The sequence below is a fragment of the Megascapheus bottae genome, chromosome 22 (genome assembly GCF_031878675.1).
Source record: "Megascapheus bottae isolate mThoBot1 chromosome 22, mThoBot2.hap1, whole genome shotgun sequence".
Lineage (NCBI taxonomy): Eukaryota > Metazoa > Chordata > Mammalia > Rodentia > Geomyidae > Megascapheus > Megascapheus bottae.
Genome location: NC_143530.1, coordinates 24,405,403 through 24,427,840, shown reverse-complemented (window position 1 = coordinate 24,427,840; position 22,438 = coordinate 24,405,403). Strand labels below are relative to the sequence as shown.

Below are 22,438 nucleotides of genomic sequence, written 5' to 3'. Positions count from 1 at the left end.
CATCTGTTGTTATTAGTTTTCTTGATCCTGGCCATTTTAACTGGAGTGAGGTGGAATCTTAGAGTTGTTTTGATTTGCACTTCTTTTATGACTAGAGATGTCTAGCATTTCTTCATGTATCTATAGGCCATTTTTATTTCTTCTTCAGAGAAGACTCTCTTTAAGTCTTTGGCCCATCTTTTAATGGGATGGTTGTTAGTTTGGAGATTAGTTTTGGAGTAATTCAATTTTTTGAGCTGTTGATACATTTTAGATATGAGGCCTTTGTTGTATGGTTAGTGAAGATCTTCTCCCATTCTGTAGGCTTCCTAATTGATTTACTAGCTATGTCCTTTGCCTTACAGAAGCTCTGCAGTTTAATGCAGTCCCACCAAACCCACAGTATTATACTTAATGGTGAAAAGCTAAAGCCATTCCCTCTAAAATCAGGAACGAGACAAGAATGCCCACTCTCTCTACTTCTCTTTAACATAGTATTAGAATTCCTAGCCAGTGCAATAAGGCAAGAAGCAAGCATAAAGGGGATCCAAAGAGGGAAAGAGGAAGTAAAACTTTGCAGAATATATGAGTCTGTATTTAAAGAACCCTATAGACTCTACTCTCAAGCTCCTTGAGCTGATTCAAAACTTTGGAAAATTAGCAGGGTATAAAATTAAACCTCAAAAATCAACTGCCTTCCTTTATGCCAACAGTGAGAGGAACAAGGCAACAATCAGGAAAGCAACTCCTTTTGCAATAGCCTCAAAGAAAATAAAGTACCTAGGAATTATCTTAACTAAGAATGTAAAGGACCTTTTTGATAATAACTTTAAAACCCTGAAAAAGGAAATTAAAGCAGAACTGAGGAAATGGAAAAACCTCCCATGCTCCTGGATTGAAAGAATCTCATTGTGAAAATGACAATCTTGCCAAGGGCTATCTATAAATTCAATGCAATACCCATCAATATCCCAATGTCATTCTTTAAAGAAATAGAAGAAGCAATCCAAAATTTCATATGGAATAATAAAAGATCCCGTATAGCAAAAACACTTCTTAGCAGAAAGAACGGCGCAGAAGGAATTTCAATACCAAATTTTAGACTATTACAGAGCTATAATTATCAAAACAGCTTGGTACTGGCACAAGAACAGACCTGAAGACCAATGGAATAGAACTGAGGACCCAGATATTAAACCACAGAGCTATGGCCACCTAATCTTTGATAAGGGAGCCAAAAAAATAGAATGGAAGAAAGACAGCCTCTTCAACAAGTGGTGCTGGCAGAACTGGTTAAGCATCTGCAGAAAACTAAAGTTGGATCCTTCTTTGTCACCCTGCACCAGGATTAACTCCAAATGGATCAAAGACCTCGAGGTAAAAGCCGACACACTGAAAACTTTACAAGAAGGAATAGAAGATACACTAGACCTCCTCTGCACAGGTCAAAACTTTCTCAGTAAGGACCAAGAAACACAACAAATCAGAGAAAGGTGAATAATATTTCACTTGTCAGAAATTGCTTAGAGAAAATTTGCTCGAACCTTCTATCTGGCAAATATCATGTAACCCTTTTACTAATTACAATAATAAAAAAATATATAAAAAAATAAAAAAAAAAGAAAATTTGCTCGATATTTCATCCATCTAGTATTTGGTTGGTTGTAAGGCTACTTTGTCTTTTTTTTTCTTTGCCAGTTCTGGGGCTGGAACTCAGGGCCTGGGCACTGTCCTTGGATACTTTTTGCTAAGGGCTAGGGCTTGGCCACTTAAGCCACAGTACCACTTCCGGCTTCTTTTGTACATATGGTACCAAGAAATCAAACCCAGGGCTTGCTAGGTAAGCACTATACCACTAGGCTACACTCTTGGCCTGCTATATTGTCTTTTTTTTTTTTTTTTTTTTTTTTTTGCCTTTCCTATGCTCGAGCTCGGCCTGAGCACTGTCCTTGGATTTTCTCAAGGCTAGAACTCTACCACTTGAGCCTCAGCACCACTTCTTTTTTCTGTATATGTGGTGCCGAGGAATTGGGTCTTTTGCATGCTAGGCAAAGCACTGTACAACTAGGCCAAACTCTTGGCCCTATATTGTTTTTTCAAAAGGGGATACTTTGGAGCCTAAATTTGAAGTGAAAGCTTGTGGCCTTTTAAATCTAAAAAAAGTTTAAAATCTTCTATTATAATAACAGTATTTGGATTGTTAACACTGGAGAAGAAAAATGGTAATAATTTTTTTAAAGTAAACCCATGAGTATGACAACTTTGACAATTTCATGAAGTAAAACTATAAAGTAGATAGACTGTAAATATTTCCAGCAGGAAAAGGATTCTTGATACCTTTTATAGTAAAGTTTCTCTTTATGTATGAATCTAAAAAATTCTTATTAGCATATAATTTTTTAAAAAAATTTTGCATGCTGGTTTGGTGGAAATGTTAATTGTATTTACTCTTGTGGTCCTCAGAGAAAACTTCTGGAACAGAGGTGGTGATAGATTGTCAGAGGTGGCCATCCTACATACAAAGCTGCCTTTTTCTAAGAAAGCCTCTTGTAGGTGAAGAATTCGGTGTAGGGTGGGCTATAAGATGAGTATTCTGTCAGTACTGAGATAATCTCTTTTGTGAATTCTAGTTTTTGTTACAATAATATACAGGAATGCTAGCAGGTGGTACTACTCTTCAAGTTACAACCCAAGGTATCCCTCAAATTCAACACACCTGGCCATCATTCCCAGATAGCCCTTGCTCCTTCTGTGGGGCCTGACACTGTAGCCTGTATATGATCTCTTGGTCTTTCCACAGGAAGGAAAAGGAGGAGAAAAAAACAAAAGCAGGGATAAAATTAAAAGAAAACTTAAACATTTGACTGCTATATTTTTCCAGCCTGAACGGCGTGTCCATTTGCCAATATCTAAAGCAGCCTACTTCCTGGCATCAATGCACATGATAAACTTTTACCACCTTGTAAGAATTCTTCTCTTGAAATTGCTGTGAAATAAGTCTAAAATTAAAGTAATTCTTCAGGTTTCCTGCCAGGAAAAGTTTTTGCGTAACCCCTCACTGGCCTTCTAAAATAAGATTTTTAAAGGTGGTCTGACATGTCTTTCTTTGTTCTGAAAGTGATTGGATTTTTAACTCTTCAGGTACTTGCTAGCTTTGTTTGCTAACTTGAGAAAAAAGTCACCAGTCTGTTCACAGAATAGACTTTCCCTTCTTTTAGATATAAGCTTTATTTAGGACTTCCCTAAAGGACATCTAGAATTGGATAATTGCTTAATATAAATGAACAAAAAGTTTTTTAAAACCATAAAACAGAAGAAAATACCTATATACAAGGCTTGGGTTTTCTCTGAGAACTTGGAAATTATCTTAGTGGGCCTACTAAATATTGGCTGTGCTAAATATCTACCTTTTAGGAGTGAGGGGTTTAGCTCAGGGATAGAATAATGTGTGCAAGCCCTCAGTTTGAACTCTAGGCACTGCAAACAACTTATCTTTTTAAATGTGTTCAACATTCATCAGATTGTTAAATACTTGGTGAAAAAACTAAATATGTTTATGTGTATTCAAGGATCTTAAGGTATAAAAAAGAATATATTTTACCTGAAATTTACAAACTATGTGCATAAGTTATTACAGCTTATTTGCAATTTTATGAATTTCTGTAGTATAATTAAGCTTTATTTTTTCTTGGCCTTTAGAAATATAGCTGTGACTTTAAAATTTTTTTTATTGTTGCAGTAATTTATAGAGGGATTACAGTTACATTTGCTAAGAAGTAGGTACATTATTTCTTACACATTGATATCCCTTCTCATGTTTTTGTCCCTATAGTTGTGACTTTTATGTACATATTTTTCTGTGTATATAGCTTTAGATAAATTTCCTATAAGCTAGATTAATTTACAATATCCATTTGGAAATTGACAAGATAAGTTTAATTTTCTTCAGAATTATAAAAAACATTTCTATATTTAGACAGCAAACTGCACTGTAATATATAATATTCAATAAAATTCTAATTTTTAGTTAAAATTATAATGTACTTGTATACTAATAAGGTCCTTTTATGGAGTTTATTGTCTAGAGATTAAAAAATAGTTTATTTTCAAATGTTTATCACAGCATGAACCCAGAATGGCAGAGGTTGATTAAAAGAGAAGAAAAGGAAAAACACAGCTGCAGCAAGCACAGATATGAGATAGTAGTTTGCTTTCCATATGCTCCTTGTAACCCAGTCCCTTCCAAGTTGGGTATGTAATCTGCATGCAGCTGCCACCTGGCTGACTTCAGGGGGGCTAGTGCAGGCTCCCCTGTACACATGCTCTTTTTCATGTTGAGACAAGAGGATCTTTTTTAAATTGGTGGTAGAAGATGATGTGTTTATTGGGATTTTATTTGCCTGCTTTGTTTACTATTTGGAAGACATATAGAAATATATATATATGTATATACAGAGGTAAGTATATAATAGATTCAGCAATGGGAAGTAAAGGGACGGTTTCAGTTCTCAGTTCTTTATTGCAGTGAAAATTATTTTCTCTGTAGCAAAGCCAGAATCTGAGGGTTTTTTGTTTTGTTTTGTTTTGTTTTTTTGTCCATTTGTCGGAAAGGAAAAAAGACCCAAGTGGTATTTTATATATCTTGAATTAGTTTTAAAATATATATGTGCATGCAGAAATTGTTTCTTATTTGAAAGTAATGAAAAGTAAATAGCTTAAATAGCTAGAATGTAAATCTGTAGATTTTTACACAGTGAATGCAGATAGGTATTAAATATAAGTTGGAAAGTCAGTTTTGCTCTCCAAAATAAAGTTAATGCTAATAATTAATTATAAATTAGGTATTCTTGAAATCTGGGATTTGAGAATTTGACTGACTTTTGGAATAGTACTTTGGATTCTTTATAGTGAGATGACAGCTATTGAGGAAATGTATGTTAGGATCTCTTTATTTCTTTTACTTTGTAATATGTTTAGTTCACCTTTATCAAATCAGACAGTTACAAAGTACAATGCCAAAAAAAAAAGTACAATGCCAAAAGGATCTTTTCAGTGGATTATCCTGGCCACTAGATGCCTTGGTTTACTACTCATCTCACAGAAGACATCTTGCAACTGGGAGACATTGCATGCCTCTATTCTCCCTCCTTCACAGAAAGAGAATTTCAACATGGAAATGTCAAGTACATGTTAGTTCACTATAGACACATTACTTGGTCATTTTAATATAAGTATTTAAATTATTTTATCATTTTGTAATAATTCCTTGAGATACATTTGAATATTTAACTGCTACAGGGTATAAGACCTTAATAAAAAGCATGAATAGTTTTGACTACTCACCTTCCTTACTTTATGTGTGTATAATATATATAAGTATGTGCATATATGTGTGTGTCTATATACACATGAATGCATGCATACATACATATGTACATGCATACATAGATGGTTCTTCTCCCTGCCTAGTCTAGCTAATAAATGCTTGTTGAAAGTTCACATCTAAGCTTTGCTTTAAGAACATTTCCTTTTCTGAACTACTGTTTTAAGCTATATATTACAAACTTCCTGGAACTTGCCACAAGAACCCCAAATGTCATGAGTTAACAGGAGTATGTCGTGTTGACTCCTTTGGTTTGATTTGTATTCAGTGCTCCTCTTTACATTGAAAATTTCCTTCAATATCTAGAGATAGTCAGAAGATCAAAAAGAACATTTTTATCTGTTGACAAGGTATAATTAATAACGAATTAATAATTCCTCAGCTTTGGCACTGAAATTCTTCTGTGTAGTATGCTTGAAAGGTCTCCCATCCTGTGGTGTTTGGTCAACAAGCAACAGTGGGTGGTCAGGCTGCAGGACAGGACAAGGGCCCGCTGTGCACAGGAAAAGTGTTCAAAGGTGTTTAAGGGCAATGAGGAAGTCAGCTGCCCTTCTGAGAGTACGTGCAGGGTTGTAGATCACTATTGTAGACTGTGAGAAAACTTGCTGTGTGAGGCATGAAGGATGAGAAAGTACAGTACTCTTATTCACCTGGCCTTGCATTTGCAGACTTGCATGAGGAACTTTTCTTTGCCCTCCTTGTATGGAGCCAGTTAAACAAATACTGGTTATTATTTGCATTTAAAATAGGAAAAAAAAAAAACCCTTTGCACCATAAGAGTTGAAAGGATTTTACTGACATATGATAAGGTTTCCTGAAACCTTATTATGGTTTTCTAGGTATAATAAGCATCTTAAAACAAAATCTTAAGATCTTAAGTTTTAAAAAAATTGATGATTGTAGGATATAGTTTTAGTACAGATTCTTAAGTCTGGAAGCTTTGTTCAAGGGCTTTTGAGATCCACAGACTAACCAAAAGCTGAAATATTTAACCTACTAGAAATTTCACTGTTGTTGGGGGGGAAAAGAAAATGTTTCCCTTTGTTTCTAGCAAATAGTGAAAGTTAAAGTAACTAGAATTATTTCACTAAGATTATTTCATTGGTATTCTGAAGAAAATAACTTCTGCAATTAAACAACCTCTCTAATTTGATAATTTGTTTTATTTGAGTTCATATAACATTTCAGGAATTTCCTAATTGGATGCGTATTGATACTTAGTCATAATTAGAACAGCAATTCCCTTTGAGAATGTTGCTACTTCAGGTTCTGTGGAGATGTCAAATAATGACCCTTGACTGTCAGTAATGAAGAAACATAGTTATCTGTGCCTATGTTAAATATTGATACATCTTTAACCTCCCAACCACCTGTGATATAGCTTTTATTTTGGTTCAATTATAACTCATACTAGATTGTCAAAGCTAAAAGATAGAACAGACCATCAAAAAATATACTTCAATAATTTTCTTTAAACCATATTTCCTATGAATGCCAAATAGAATTTTAGAATCAAAAACATGATACTCTTTTTTTTTTTATGTTGTGGGGTTTTGTGCCTTTGTAACATTTTATCTTGGGGTAATCATTACCTTGTACTTCACATAATGTTGATAGAATGCAGTGATTTTTTTTTTATTTTATCGTGGAGATTATGTATAGAGGGTTTAGAGTTACATTCGTCAGGTAGTAGATGCATTCATTACTTCTCGAACATTGCTACCCCTTCTCATGTTTTTGTCTCTGTTTCCTTTGTCCAAAGTGAAATTATTTTGACCTTACAAGCATTTATTCACTTGGTTACTATATTAAGTATTTTTAAAATAGCCAATCTGTGAAGTCTGTAATAAAATTAAATTCTAAATTTTCATCGTTACCTGTTTGTTGCCTTTAATATTTTTGTGGTGCTGTTTCCTGTAAGGCATACTTTTCAGATTTGCTCTTTGTAGAAACCAACATTTTATACATGTAGACAGGATGTGGTTGGTGTTCTTAATTGTTGCCTAATCAGTAGAGTGAGCATGGTTTTTATCTTGTTCGTGCTCATTGAACACTACCTTCAAACTTTCACTCAGAGAATCAGAATTTTGTAGCTAATTTTTTTACAAATTCCTTAATTAAAAGCATTAATAAAAAACAACTTATTAGCATGAATTAGTTATCATAGGGTTTTCTTACAGTATTTATGTAAATGCATATTATGAAATTTATTTAAACTTACCCTGTTTCTATTTTTCTTACACCTTTGACAAAAGTTTGTGTATGCATGTGTTGGTGTGTTTTAATTTTTATAATACTGAGGATAAAGCCCAATGTTAGTGTGAGGCCTGAATTTGATCTCCCAGTACTCAACATAAAACAAAACAGAAATGTGCTTTTTATTTTTCACTGCTCTCCCTCCTCCCCCAAAACAATCATAGGCAGATTTTGTTTTCAGAGAAAATTTACTACTAAGAAAACAAATAACCTGTCAAATTTTATATTAATGCAGTATTGGTTTGAAAGGAATAATCAGAACACTCAAACACAGCTTTATTCTCTGTTGCCTACTGATGTTCTGCTGTAAGCTAGCACACCACACTTGTGTGGATATAGTTGAATGTTGCCCTCAATTTTCAGGGAAAATATACCAAGACAACATTTCAGTTGCAGATGATGGATACATCATGAGCGCATGATGTAAGGAATATTTCTTACTAGTTTTGTATAATCACTTATAGCCAGTGTGTATATTTCTCTTAAATATACCATGAGATAAGAAAATAGGCTGATTCTTAGGAAAATTTTTAAGCCTTTTTCTGATTTTATAATTTACAAGTCATTTTTTTTCATCTTGTTTTGTACTAATACTAATTGTCAAAAAAACTTCATCTTTGTAATAGTTTTGTGGGATATCAATCTGTAATAAACTACTTCCTGCCCTCCAAATGCTAGAAAGTATGTGGCTCAAGTGGTAGAACAGGAGCCTTAAGAGAAAAAATCTCAAGGAGAGCAACCAGACCCTGAATTCAAGCACCAAAAAATTCAAATCATGTAATTGAAGCTTGAATGTCAGAATCTTAAAGGTGTTTTTGACTTTGTTTTTGACAATTGAATGTAAATGGTTTGTGACAACTGATATTCAATACGTTCGCATATATTTTTCTCATCAAGCATAAGTGTCATTGCTTATTGTGTGTTGTAAGACCTTTTTTGGATGGAAAAAGGAGCAAAACATTGCTGAGAGAAATGAATATTTAGGTCAGTACCTACCACATGTATTTACATGCAGTGGTGCAGTGCCACCTTCTGGCTGTTAAATTTGAAATGTGTTTCAAATACCTGTTGACTTGCCCGTTGATTTCCTTTTAAACTTTCTATTCCAGATTTCACAAGGAACTGATAATGTTTTCAATGAATGAAAACATATAACTAGTATAGCTTCTATTAGTAAAAGAGTTTTAAAATCTAAAACTTGCTTAAAATACATAAATAAGTTATCAAATAGCAGTTATGGATAGACATCATTTTCTGAGGATCTGTTTAAGCAATAGTAATTGCATTATTTATAAGAATGGGAATTAGTATTTGCTTCTTAGACTTTTAGTCCTGAAACTTGCAAAAGCAACTTGTAACCTTTCATTTTATTATTTTTTTCAGTTTTTACCCACATTTTTTATTACTATCAAAGGGGGGTCATTTTGACATGTTCACATGTATGCATACAATGTATCTTCAGTAGATTCCCCTCTGTCACTCTCATTTCTCCTTCTCCCTTCACAAACCAGTCTCAACAAGCTTTATGTTCAATTTTCACATCTATATATGAAGTATTTTGACCACAATCACCTTTCATCTTCTCCATTTGTACTTCCCTTCCAATTAGTACCTTCTCTTCTGACAGGAACTGTTTTAACACATAAACATTCTTATAGTTCTTATATATGTTTGTTTAAATTATGAATTCTTCATGCATTTTTAAAATATGATGTTAAGTTTAAGCCCCCTTGTGTTTCTCTTATGTCAGAAAATTCATTTTTTGTATTAGTTTTCTGATATAGAAATCATATAATTTCAAAGAAAAATATTATGCCATTAATTTTCCACACAACTCTGTAGTTAATATAGAAAAAACCGGTTGTATCTATCTGGCGAATATAATGTAGCCCTTCTATTAATTACAATGAAAATTTGCTATTTAAAAAAAAGAAAATCAGTTATAAATATTTTCCCCACTGCCTATATTCTGTTTACTCTGCAATGCATATGACTTAATTTTTTTTAACATTTTAGATTATATAAATCTTATCTTAGATGGATAAATGTTTTCCCAAATAGGAATGCATATATATCATTTAGCACTATGGTTAGAACATAGTCTTCAAAACAGCTGTATCCTACTTAAAATAATATTTCCAGATGACCTAATTTCTATTTCTGTAAACCTTACTGGGTATAATTGTGCTAATTCTGCGCCATGCAGAGCCCATGATAATAGGGTCCTATGAAACCAAGCTTTTCTGACCACTGGTTATTCAATTCCATAACACCTACTCCTGAGGTTCTTGAATAGTATGTTGTACTCTGTCTTCATTGTTTTTGTATTCATTTATTTTCCACTTCTGCCATGAAAACATAAAGTCCTTGAGAATAGAGAGAGTTTCATCAGTTATTTTGTAGGCTCCTGTGTAGATGAACAAGGCAAAATCTTACTACTTAAAGCCATGTTGGTATAAACCCCTTTAGTGACATTTTTTTCCTTTTACTTCTCATAACTCTTGAAGTCCATTTTAGAAAAATGATTTCTAGATTCTCAGGATACACTAGTGTACACTGTATCCTAAGGGTTTCTGGAGGACCTCAGAGAAGAAAATCAAGAAGGCAATGTTTCCTTGGTTTCATAAGTTTATCTATACAAGTATTTACTCTCCTACTTATTTGAGGTTTGCTATATAACTTACAATGTCTTTGAATTCACAGTCTTCTCCAATGTTGGGAGGGATTACAGGGATGCATCACCACACCTACCTAGAGAACAGTATTTTGATGTGTGGTTAACACAGGACCCCAAAAGAATATTTTGACACTGGTGGAATGTTTCAATATTAACAGTGTGAGGTGAAAAGTATCTAGACCAGTATCCTGACCAGCTTCAGGAATAGAAATTCAGAATCAAATTCCACCTCCCAAAGAAGGAAACAGTGGAATTTAAATATACGTTGTGGCGTTAGGGAAAAGAATTAAAAATTGATGAGTCTACTACAAAAATTAAACAGAAACTGTGAAATTGTGTGGTATTCCTTTCACATGTCAAGTTGTATTGTCAATGATTTTACCTCCTAGTTTTAATTCTAAAATGATGCATCTGTTCTATGTGGAATTGATGGGATTGAGTCCATCCAATCTGTTATGGGAAATAACTTAAAAGTTATTTAGGGGGCTGGGAGTTTGGCCTAGTGGTAGAGTGCTTGCCTCATATGTACAAAGACCTGAGTTCAATTCCTTGGTACCACATATATAGAAAAAGCTGGAAATGGTACTGTGGCTCAAGTAGTAGAGCACTGGCCTTGACAAAGCCCAAGGATGGTGCTTGGGCCTTGATTTCAAGCCCCAGGACTGGCAAAAAAAAAAAAAAAAAAAAAAGAACCCCACCACAAACAAACAAAAATAAAAAAGAGAATACAAGGGCCAGGAATCTAGCCTAGTAGTAGAGTGCTTGACTAACATGCACAAAGACCCAAGTTTGATTCCTCAGTACCACACATACATAGAAAAAAGCCAGAAATGGTGCTGTGGCTAAGTGGTAGAGCTCTAATCTTGAGAAAGTCCAAGGACAGTGCCCAGGCCCTGAGTTCAAGGTCCAGGAAAGAGAGAGAATACAAGCTTTTAGAGGAAAGATTTTTTTTTCTATTTTTCTTAATACTTCATTGAAAAGAGTGGAAGAATTGAGCAAGAAGAAACTTTAGAGAATTAGTGCATTAGATCAGCAAAATATAAAATATAAAATATGTGGGAATATCACTTCTTTTCCAGGAAACCCAAGCCTGAACAGTCCCATGTTGGATCTTGATAATGATGTGCGTCCCTCCATGCTAGGCCATCTCAGTCAGACGGCATCATTGAAGAGGGGCAGCAGCTTCCAGTCTGGTCGAGATGACAGTAAGTATAATAGTATCCTTAGCTACTCCTTCCCTTTGTTTTGTTTTTTTGATTTGTAGGCTTGTGATTTAATAACTGTTCTATCTCATGCAAAAAATCAATGAATAGGAATGCTACTGGGGCTAAATATTAGCTGCTATTTTCATTTTTACATAATCAGAAGCCACCTAGCAATGCAGTCCCTGCATGTATTTCCCCACCTCAAGAATCTCAGGCTCATGCTACCTGCTTCCTGGGTGTGAAAACAGCTTTGTAGTCATTGATGTCTAGGATGAAGTCCAATTTATGTTACTTCAGTGTAGATGGTAGTGCATCTCAAATCAATCAAATTTAATTTCTCCAAAGTAATTGCTTGAAATATAAAGATACATCTTTGTTATTAAAACAAAATCCATAAATTTTGTGATTTCTGTTGTACAAATTGAATATTCTTGCCATACTCTTTTCACTCCTCTCTGTTTTTAGGAAGTTACTTTGACCTTCTGTTAGCACTGCATCATGTCGCTTTTGACATTGTTAGATTTTCTAAGAAAAGAAAATCTAAGTACATTATTCAACTTTAATGTCAGAATTTTGATTAAATATAGTTAGGAAGGATGAAGTAAAAAGGACTTTATTACATTAATACTTGCTATGAAGAAGAATTTGCAGATAATAAAAATACTTCATAGAACATGATCCTAAGAAAAGTTAATGTCACTGATAAAGAGGCTGCAGGAGCCCAATTATTTTCCAACAACCTTGTTTAGGTTCAAAGCAAACCAGGAACTTGGGTTATGCTTAGACTGCTTTTACTTTAATTTCCTAGTGAAGAAGTCTAGACCTGCCAGCTATGATAATAATGGGAGTACTACTTTACTAGAGGCGAAACAGATGAGAGTGCTGTTGTACTCAGGATGTTAACTGAGAAATATAGTACTGCTGCATATCCCCAATCAGAGTGGCCAATGTCTGTTCAGTCCAGTTGTCAAGGCTACTTCTCCTGAGTGTTTTGGTTTGGGACCAAGGTTATAAGGATAATATGTGCAAATAGATCTATATTCTTGACTCAAAACGTATTCTCAGGTATTTTGTTCTCTTCCTCAGCATGGAGATACAAAACTCCCCACAGGGTGGCATTTGTTGAAAAATTAACAAAGCTTGTTTTAAGTCAGCTGCCTAATTTCTGGAAACTCTGGATCTCCTACGTTAATGGAAGCCTTTTCAGTGAGGTATGTGTACATAATTGACTATAGGTGGAGCTAAGTCACTGTGAATTTCTGGTCTTCAAATTTTTAGAGTTTGAAGTGATTTATTTTTCAAATTTGAACTCCAATACATGTAGTTATTTTCATATATCTTTTTTCATATTTTTATTGTAATTAATAGAAGGGTTACATTATATTCACCAGATAGAAGATACATTACTTCACAAATATTGATACCCTTTCTCATGTCATGGTCCCCATTTCCCTCCCACCCTCCCCCCTCTCTTGAAAAGCTTCAGAGGCACCCAGAGGAAAGCAACAAGGGGATGAGTAGCAAGAATTGGAAAGTATGTCTAGCTCATCGATTTGTGAGGGAGACCAGAAACTTTATTACATTGAAGTGCTGGGAACAATTCTGGGCCTTGGAGAGGTCATTTTAAGACAGCTTTTAATACCCAAACACAGTTCAGTTAAAATTTCTTTTTTTTCTTGTTTTATAATCAATCTTGTTTGATTTAAAAGTTCATCCGTTAAAAAGTTAGATGAAGTTTCCAACAGTTTAAAAAATAGTCAGTTCTTTAAACCAGCGAAGCCCATCTGAAGTAATGTGAATCAAAACAGTGAAATCTAGCCGTTGATCTCACCACAAAGTAGTTTTGGTCTGTGTGTGCAGGAAAGAGTTAACGAAATAGTTAATAATAGATTAAGATCTCACCTTCCAATAGGTTTTAAATGTAGTGTATTTTGAAGGAAAAGCTTTAATGCAACCAAATAATTGTTAAATATTACTGATGGACACCTTAAAAGTTATATAACCCATGGAAATTAAAATGTAGGTTCCAAAATTGGACTTTGTTTTAAGGGCAAATTATGGAATTCCTTGCATTGAAGATACTCAGCTCTTCAGGTTAAAAACTAGTAATTGCTATTTCATTAACAGTTGTACGATATGTTCTTTATGTTTCATGTATTTAGAGGCAAATTCCTGAAATTTAGAAAATTACTGTCCATTAACTGTTGAGATGTTATCGTATATTATGAATACCTGCTTGTGGACACCATTGTTAGGGAAAAAACCTAGCTTTTATGTAGGTTTTTTTTTGTTGTTTTGTTTTGATTTTTTTTGTGGTGGTAGTGGTGGAGGTGGTAGCGGTGCTGAGAATGGATCCTGAGTTCATGTATATGAGATAAGTGCTCTGCCATAGAGCTGTACTCCAGTTGTTCGTATAATATTTTTAAACTACACATCTCACTTTCTATTGAAGTTTGTGTTGGCATACCCATTCTTCATAGCATAGCACACTAGAACTGCCGGAGTTTCTCACACAGAAAACCTTCATAGACACACTCAGAATGAGTGTGCACAATTCAGTCATTTTTGGCACATGGCCTTCATCAGAATCATGCCTAGGGAGATCAGTCTTCCCTGTTTCCATTATGCACATTACTTGCCCCTTCACCTGAAGCTTCCAGGATGCTCTGCTACTCACCTGTACTGTGGCAGTACTACTGTTCCTGCTGGCTAGCCCTCTGCTCTCTTCCTCACCAAGGACCAAATCAGGTCACACTCATGCTTAAAACACTTCCTCATTCATTTAACAATTAAAGAAAAATACTACCCTTCTATAGAAGAATTTGAAGTCACTGACTAGTGAACTTGGGAGTTAGCTTTGCAATAGTGAATTTTAGGTTGAGTGTTTTATATATGCCTTTAATATTTTCAAAGCAAAAGTACATTTATATGGAGAAAAAGTAATATTGTTTAATATCATTAAACTGTACAGTTTAATATTATTAAAACATGATTAAGTATAAGGATATGGATATACATACACTATTGTTTTTCAGAGATGTTTGGTATTTTTGTTGACAACACTTAGCAATAGAATCCTTTTTACTCATTTCCATATATAATATTCAGTATATAAACCAACTCTAGACCGTATTTCTCTACATTATTTATAATATATGTGCATATGTGATATTTGTGCTTTTTTATTTTATTGTTGGGATAATGTATAAAGGGCTTACAGTTACATTCATCAAGTAGAAGGTGCATTTCTTCTTGCACATTGATGCCCCTTCTCATGTTTTTGTCCGTTTCCCTCCCCCCACTCCTACCCAATCATCTTCTTTTCCACCCTTCCCTTCTCTTTCCTATTTCAAATAAACAAATTAACGTATATACATTATACCAGGTAACAAAGTCAGATACAGTAACAACATGAGATTAACCGTAAGGGCAAAACAAGGAAGAGAAATAATGAAGTACATTAAGAACAACAATCCATATAATATTTGTGTTTTAACAATATCAACATCATTTATAATGTGACTCCTTTTAACTTGAAAAGACTGTTGGCATGTTTTAGCCTAATCAGTAACCTATGAAGATTTTGAGTTTAAGAGAAATTTTCTGCATTATGTCAATTAAAGGTCAGAATTTCTGTTATATAATTTTGATTTTTAAAGATTTTTAAGATTGTGCTTCTGGGATACTTTACATGAAAAAAATGATTAATAGAACATTTCTTAATTAGAAGCTAACTGAAGTCCACTTAAACAGATCTCTAATCTATATAAGAAAAATACAGCATTTTTCCTATGAGCAAATAAGGAAAAATAAAAATAAAAAAGAATTCTAAAGAAAAACTAGCCTCATCTAGAACAGTGGAACATACCCTGTACTAAATTATACTATAAAATCCATGAAAGAAGAATCAGGAAGAAAGTGATTTATACCTTATTTTAAAAAATAGAACAGTATATCTGTTTTATGTTTACCAAGGAAGTGGATTGGATACTCCTTAAGATTGCTACACATTACTTCAAAGTTAGTGTTGTCCTTTTGTACTAGCTAATGAGAAATGCCACCATGTGTATGTTATACTATGGTTTAACCATATGGAAGTAAGGAAAATAGTATATGAAATTCACCTTCAAACTTGGTAGTGTTCCTTTAACTCCTATGTTTATTTATAGGAATGTACCTAAAAGTTTGAGACCTTGGCTCCCCTGCCCAGCAGTAGTAATTGAACTGAGAGCCTCTAGCTTGCTAAAGAAGTGCTTATACTTTAGACATGTCCCCTAGTTTTTATAACCTAAAGGTTTTACAAAGATGAATTCTTGTTGAAATAAGAAAGGTTTTTGTAATTATCATTACGAATGTATTATTTCTTAAGCATTCCATTTAATCAAGTTGTATTCATGTTCTTATGTAAAAGTGCTATGTCATTTCTTAGTTTTCTAAATTATTTCTAAAAGATAGCTAATATGTTTTATTTTCTTTTCAACTTTTAAGACTGCTGAGAAGTCAGGCCAGATTGAAAGATCAAAGAATGTAAGGCAAAGACAAAATGATTTTAAGGTAAGTTAATTTTGTGTGTCTACTTTCCCACAGGACAGGGCTTTTGAATCCCAACAGTATCTGAATTAGCAAATATCCTTTGAATAATGTTTTGACATTTTACTACAGTTTTTCTACTCTACTTTCTAGAAAATGATCCAGGAAGTAATGCATTCTCTTGTGAAACTGATCCGTGGAGCTCTGTTGCCTCTCAGCATCCGAGAGGGAGAGGGGAGGCAGTATGGAGGCTGGGAGGTGAGGTCAGAGCTCTCAGGACAGTGGCTTGCACATGTCATCCAGACCTTAAGGTAAATATGTTTGTTTTGTACCTTCATTATCAACAATCCAGTCTTCCTTTTAAGCTAATCTCTTTATTTCTACAGGAAAACAAGAAAACAAGTATTTTATTATAATTATTTCTTGAACTCAGGGCCTGAGCACTACTACCCTTGGGCTTTCTCAAGGCTCTACCACTTGAGCCAAAGCACCAATTTCAGCTTTTTCTATGTATTGTGATACCTAGGAATTGAACCTGGGTCTTCATGCATGCTAGACAAGCATTCTACCACTAGGCCACACTCCCGGCCCTAATGTGTGATTTTGTTGTTCTTAATATAGTATGTTATTTCTCTTCTCTGTTTTTGCCCTTTGGTTAATCTTATATTGTTACTGTATCTGACATTGTTATCTGGTATATTGTTTGTACATATATTTGTTTATTTGAACTAGGAAAGGGAAGGGTGAAAAGGAAGATGATTCGGAGGGTGCCGGGAGGGAAATGGGGATAGAAACATGAGAAGGGGTATCAATGTGTGAGAAATAATGCACCTACTACCTGGCAAATGTAACTGTAAACCCTCTGTACATTACCCCAACAACAACAAAAAAAAAGTAAAAATTTTGTTGTCATTTTTAACCCCTTCAGTGTGTGGTATTTAATACATATGATAAATATGGAAGTTCACTTATCTTCCTCTCTGTCCTAGTGCCTTTTCTACCTCAACTTCTTACTTGTCCTTTAATAATGAAACTCTTAAACTTTCCTGGTGTGTATGTGGCACCCAATATTTCTCTTCCTTAACTCTGTATTGCTGGTACATTGCAACCCTAACTTTGGTCTTATGCTGCCTGTCTTCAACTTAATGCTATAGCTCCTGTCCTCCCCAAGGCACAGGCATAGGCACAGCATGGGGAAATGATGATGGGAGCTGCTTTGGGATCACAACTTCTCACTTTCGTTTCCTTGTGTTTGTTTCATAGGCTTACTTATGAGTCATTGACTGCCCTTGAAATTCCTAATGACATGCTTCAGATTATTCAGGACCTTATTTTGGATCTCCGTGTACGTTGTATCATGGTCACATTGCAACACACAGCAGAAGGTATGTTAAGGAAAATTAATAATATGTGCTGAATAGTAGTTGTCTGAATATATCACCTCTTTTCAGATTCCACATCCCTGAAACAAATCTTACAAAATGATGCAGAGCTTAGGATGAATGTATTTGAAAATATTTATTAATATAAGACAGATACTAAGTAAACAAGGATATAAAATATGAATCTAGTTTTGGAAAAATGTAGGTATTTGATTTTTTTCATATATTTTTTATTGTAATTAATAGAAGGGTTACATTATATTCACCAGATAGAAGGTGCATTAATTCACATACATTGATACCCTTTCTCATGTCTTGATCCCCATTTCCCTCCCCCTCACCCCCACCACTCATCTTGTTTTCCCCCCTTCCCTAACCAATTTCAAATAACCAAATACATATATATCCAATATATCAGATAACAAAGTGAGATACTGTAACAAGATGAGATAACCAAGGGACAGCAAAAAAGATGAGAGATAACATAGTACATTAAGGACAACAATCACTCATTATATGGCTTTTGTTTCTATATCCTAGAGATCCTTTCATTTAGCGTCATACCATATGGCCTTATGTATCTAGGTTTTGCTCTATTGCAAATCTCTGCTAGGAGAGCCCAAGGTTTCTACTGATTATGACAAATGAGGGAAACCATTGAGCCTATGTTCCTTTGAGTCTGGCTTAAATCACTTAATATGATTTTTTCTAAGTCTTCCCATTTCCTAACAAATGGGGCGATGTCGTTCTTTCTGACAGCAGCATAGAATTCCATTGTGTACAAATACCACATCTTGTTGATCCACTCATCAACTGAGGGATGTCTGTGTTGGTTCAGTATCTTTGCTATGGTAAACAGTGCTGCAGTGAACATCATTGTGCTAGTGGATTTAATATGTCCTTGTTTCTGAACAATTGGGTAAATGCCTAGTAGTGGAATTGCTGGGTCATAGGGAAGCTCTATGTTTAGTCTTTTGAAGAACTGCCATACTGCTTTCCATAGTGGTTGAACGAGTTTGCATTCCTACCTACAGTGTAGTAGTGATCCCTCCTGGCCACATCCCCTCCAGCATCTGTTGTTATTAGTTTTCTTGATCCTGGCCATTTTAACTGGAGTGAGGTAAAATCTTAGAGTTGTTTTGATTGCATTTCTTTTATAACCAGAGATGTCTAGCATTTCTTCATGTGTCTATAGGCCATTTTTATTTCTTCTTCAGAGAAGACTCTCTTTAAGTCTTTGGGCCATTTTTTAATGGGATGGTTGTTTCTTTGGAGATTAGTTTTGGAGTGATTCAATTTTTTGAGCTGTTGATATATTTTAGATATGAAGCCTTTGTCCATGGTATGGTTAGTGAAGATCTTCTCCCATTCTGTAGGCTTCCTAATTGATTTACTAGCTATGTCCTTTGTCATACAAAAGCTCTGCAGTTTGATTTTTAATATAGAATATTCAATGAAAAATTGGAAGACAGACCACTAGCAGTGTTTTCATAGTTACTAGAAATTATAGATGTTTCTACTTGCCATACATTTTTGCTCACTCCCAAGCTCATAGAAATCTGAGCCAGCCTGCCACTTTTCATGTTTGGGCAGGTGCTAATTTTTTAGCTAAGTGAGAATTGTGCTGTCAGTGGGGAAGATTATTCAAAAATTGTGCCTTAAAGATTTCAAGGAAGAAATATTAGAACGCCTTTTTGTGCATGTCTTCCAGATAATATCAAGAAGATTGAATATATAAATATCACTTTAAGTTATCATTAAGTTTAGCTTAGAACTCTCCAAGTTGAACTGTTCAGTAAAAAATTTTATTCATATTTTACTAGAAAAATACAGTGAATATCACATATTTAAAGCCTAAAATTGTATTCTATACTTTACACCAAGTTTTTAAAAACCTGCATAAACAATTTTTAAAAAGTAACCTTTATATAATTTTATCTCTGTAAACTATAGTGCAATAATTATAATAAAATTGTTTTCCTATAGAAATAAAGAGATTAGCTGAAAAGGAAGACTGGATTGTTGATAATGAAGGATTGACTTCCCTAGTAAGTTTGAATTATTCTCCATTATTAAAATAATATAATATTCAAAGAATATGTTCTCTGCTGTGCAATTTTTAATTGTTTCTGGAGTAGAAATAAGCTTCTCAAAGTTTTTTTTTTTCTCAAAGCACTTTTGTGTAATGCTAATAACAAGTATTTAAAAAATAGTAAAAACTGGCCAGGAGTTTGGCCTAGTGGGTAGAGTGCTTTCCTAGCATGCACAAAGACCTGGGTTATATATTCCTCAGTACCATATACATAGAAAAAGCTGGAAATGGTGCTGTGGCTAAGTGGTAGATCTCTGTCCTTGAGAAGGCCCAAGGACAGCGCTCAAGCCCTGAGTTCAAGCCCCAGGACTGTCAAAAAAAAATTAAAAGAAAAAGAAAAAAATGATTTTTATTTAGAGTAATTGCCTTCATCCTGAATCACTACTCTTGCTTGCTTTGCCTTTTTTCCACTAGATTATGCTTTATTGAATATTGAGTAATTTTAAATATTCAGAAAATTGAGACAAAAGAGCTGGTGTTGTGGCCTCTGAGCTAAAACAAGAACAAAATAAAGAAGTATAATGTACAGATAGTTTCATAGGTAGGACAGCACCTGGTACTGGGTTTTAGGATTTCCAGATATAAGAAAATAGTTTTCATATTCCCTTACCAGACTTACAAATCCATCTAACAATTCTGTGTGTGGGTGTATCACCTGCTGAAATGACCCAGCAGCATACTTTACATGGAATAGAGATTTACTTTTTCTTATCTCTCACACTGACCTAACAACTCACTCATGCCACCAGATGCCTCACTCTTCTCTGTGCATCTTTTCACATTCTTGCCACTGGTTTCTACTCGCCCAGACATGACAGCTCGGTTTTCTGAGGTATAGTTGGGCAGATTGCATTCCCAGGTCTGGGCAGCAAAGGCTGGGAAATGAAGATTTTTTTTTCAGCAGAACATATGTCTGTTTCCAATTCCTACCTTTTCATAGCAAGAATTTCTGAGTTTTGCCTAAAATGAAAAAAAAAACTAGAATAAAATAATTTGTCCTGCCGAAATTTATAAGCCAATGGTGAGTTTGGTTGAGGAGCCACGATCTCAGCATTTCTTCTTTTTCTTTAATTTCTGTACATTTTAGTAATAGTCTTCTCTTAGGAGTTTGGCAATTTTTGTGTTTTTGTTCTTCCCAAGTTGAAGACTATATATGTTAATATACATAGATATAAGTGGAGCCTTACTTTTAATTACAGTATAGGTTAGAAAATAAAGGTCTAGTTTGAACTTTTAATTAAATTTCTAATGAAATCATCCTTGAAATGAGTTAGAAAAAAAATAATGTTTAGTGTATGTTAATAGTGAGGTTTTAACTTAGAGCCTGTAGCTATCTGTTAGTTTTTTCACTTTAAGGCGTAAGCTCTGTCACTTGAGCCAGGAGCTCCTCTTTTGGCTCGTTAAATGAAGATAGAGTTCTCATAGACTTTCCTGCCTATGATACACGGATCACAGCCTTCTGAACAGCTGTGGTTACAGGCATGAACCATTGGTACCTAGCAAGTTCAGTATTTTTAATAAATCAGTTATAATTCTACTTAAAGGGTATTTAAATGATAGTTTCATTTACTGTCACTTTTTTGTATTTAAGTAAAAACCATTTTGTAGTTAATTCATTCATTCACTGATTTCTTAGAGAAAATTATGCAACACCTTGTACAACAGTATAAAAAAGGTAAAATACCTCAATTTTTTAATATTAATTTCATGCTAATCACATAGCTGCATTACATATATGCTGCATTAAATAAATTATACTAAAATTTCTTTTTTCAGTTTTCTAAAAATTGTTACTGGAAAATTTGGTACTAAATCTGTGGCTCATGTGGCCTTATATTGGACAGAGAAAGAGGATTATACTAGACCTCAGGACTGGAGCCTATTCCACAGAAGCTCTCCAATCTTGCTGCAGGCATTCTTGAAGGAAAGCACAACATGACTTTACCTCAGCATTAAATGTGATGCTGTACACTAAACATTGAGTAAACATAAAAGGATTTTTCTGGGCAAAGTGCTTGCCTGGCAAGTGCAAAAGCAAAAAGGCCAAAAAAAAAAGGATTTTTTTAGTTAAATTAATACTTGCAATAACTAGGACATCATGATAATTCTTTAATTTTATACTATTTTTGACATTAGAGTTTTTTTTAAAAAAAATGACAGCCTGTCTTGATTACCATTAGGAAGCTTGAAGATAGTACAAAGAGGTATCATTGGGTAAGTGTCAGAAATTAGATATTGGGTGACTTTAATGCCCAGTGAATGAAGCTTTCCTCAAATTAATTTTATGCAAAAGAAAAAAAATGTTATGTGCTCAGTTTGAGAAACCAAAGTCTCAGTTGAGATGGTTCTCTTTCATTGAAATATATATAACTGACATGTATTCGGTCATCAGCTACAGAGCAGACATGGGATTTAAGTCCTTCTTGGGTAAGTGCCTCAGTGTGCGTGCCAGTCCAGCACTGAGCAATCCTGAGAGCCTCATCATCCAGGACTACTGGTTTGCCTGTTATCAAAAGTCAGCCTCTGTGAAAATGACTGGAATAGTTACTAGAGAAACTTGTTTGTTTGACCACCTTGATGCAGTTGTAACCACAAAATAATTTCATACACGCAAGTCACATTAAGTATGTGCAGGACAGGAAGAACTAAATCCAGTGGGCAGGGGGAAGGAATAACTCCCAAGAAATAGTTCATCTGGAGTCAGCAAAGACATTTTCTAGTCAGTCTGTAAAGAAAGAAGTCAACATTGGGCTTGATACTGCTTAACTAAGCGTTTTAGCTGATGGAAATTACTCAACATAGAACACAAGTCTGCAGTTCACCTCTGAGTAGTTTAACTTGATGAACATGTAAAATTCAAAGATTTGGAACAGTGATTTAAATAATTTATATTTTCTTGACCTAAGCTGATCTCATCTTTAATGGGATGAGGTT

At 34.4% G+C, this 22,438-nt stretch overlaps 1 protein-coding gene across 3 annotated transcripts in view; it reads left to right on the top strand.

The window, feature by feature from the left end:
- Positions 1-22,438, top strand: part of Exoc2 (exocyst complex component 2) — a 223,616-nt gene that overhangs the window by 45,401 nt on the left and 155,777 nt on the right. For all 3 annotated transcript variants that reach the window (XM_090356361.1, XM_090356362.1, XM_090356363.1), the window contains exons 11-16: positions 11,375-11,500; positions 12,587-12,711; positions 15,989-16,054; positions 16,184-16,341; positions 17,294-17,415; positions 19,399-19,460. In XM_090356361.1, coding sequence (XP_090212487.1) covers positions 11,375-11,500; positions 12,587-12,711; positions 15,989-16,054; positions 16,184-16,341; positions 17,294-17,415; positions 19,399-19,460 — 659 coding nt within the window. The remainder of the gene's footprint in view (positions 1-11,374; positions 11,501-12,586; positions 12,712-15,988; positions 16,055-16,183; positions 16,342-17,293; positions 17,416-19,398; positions 19,461-22,438) is intronic.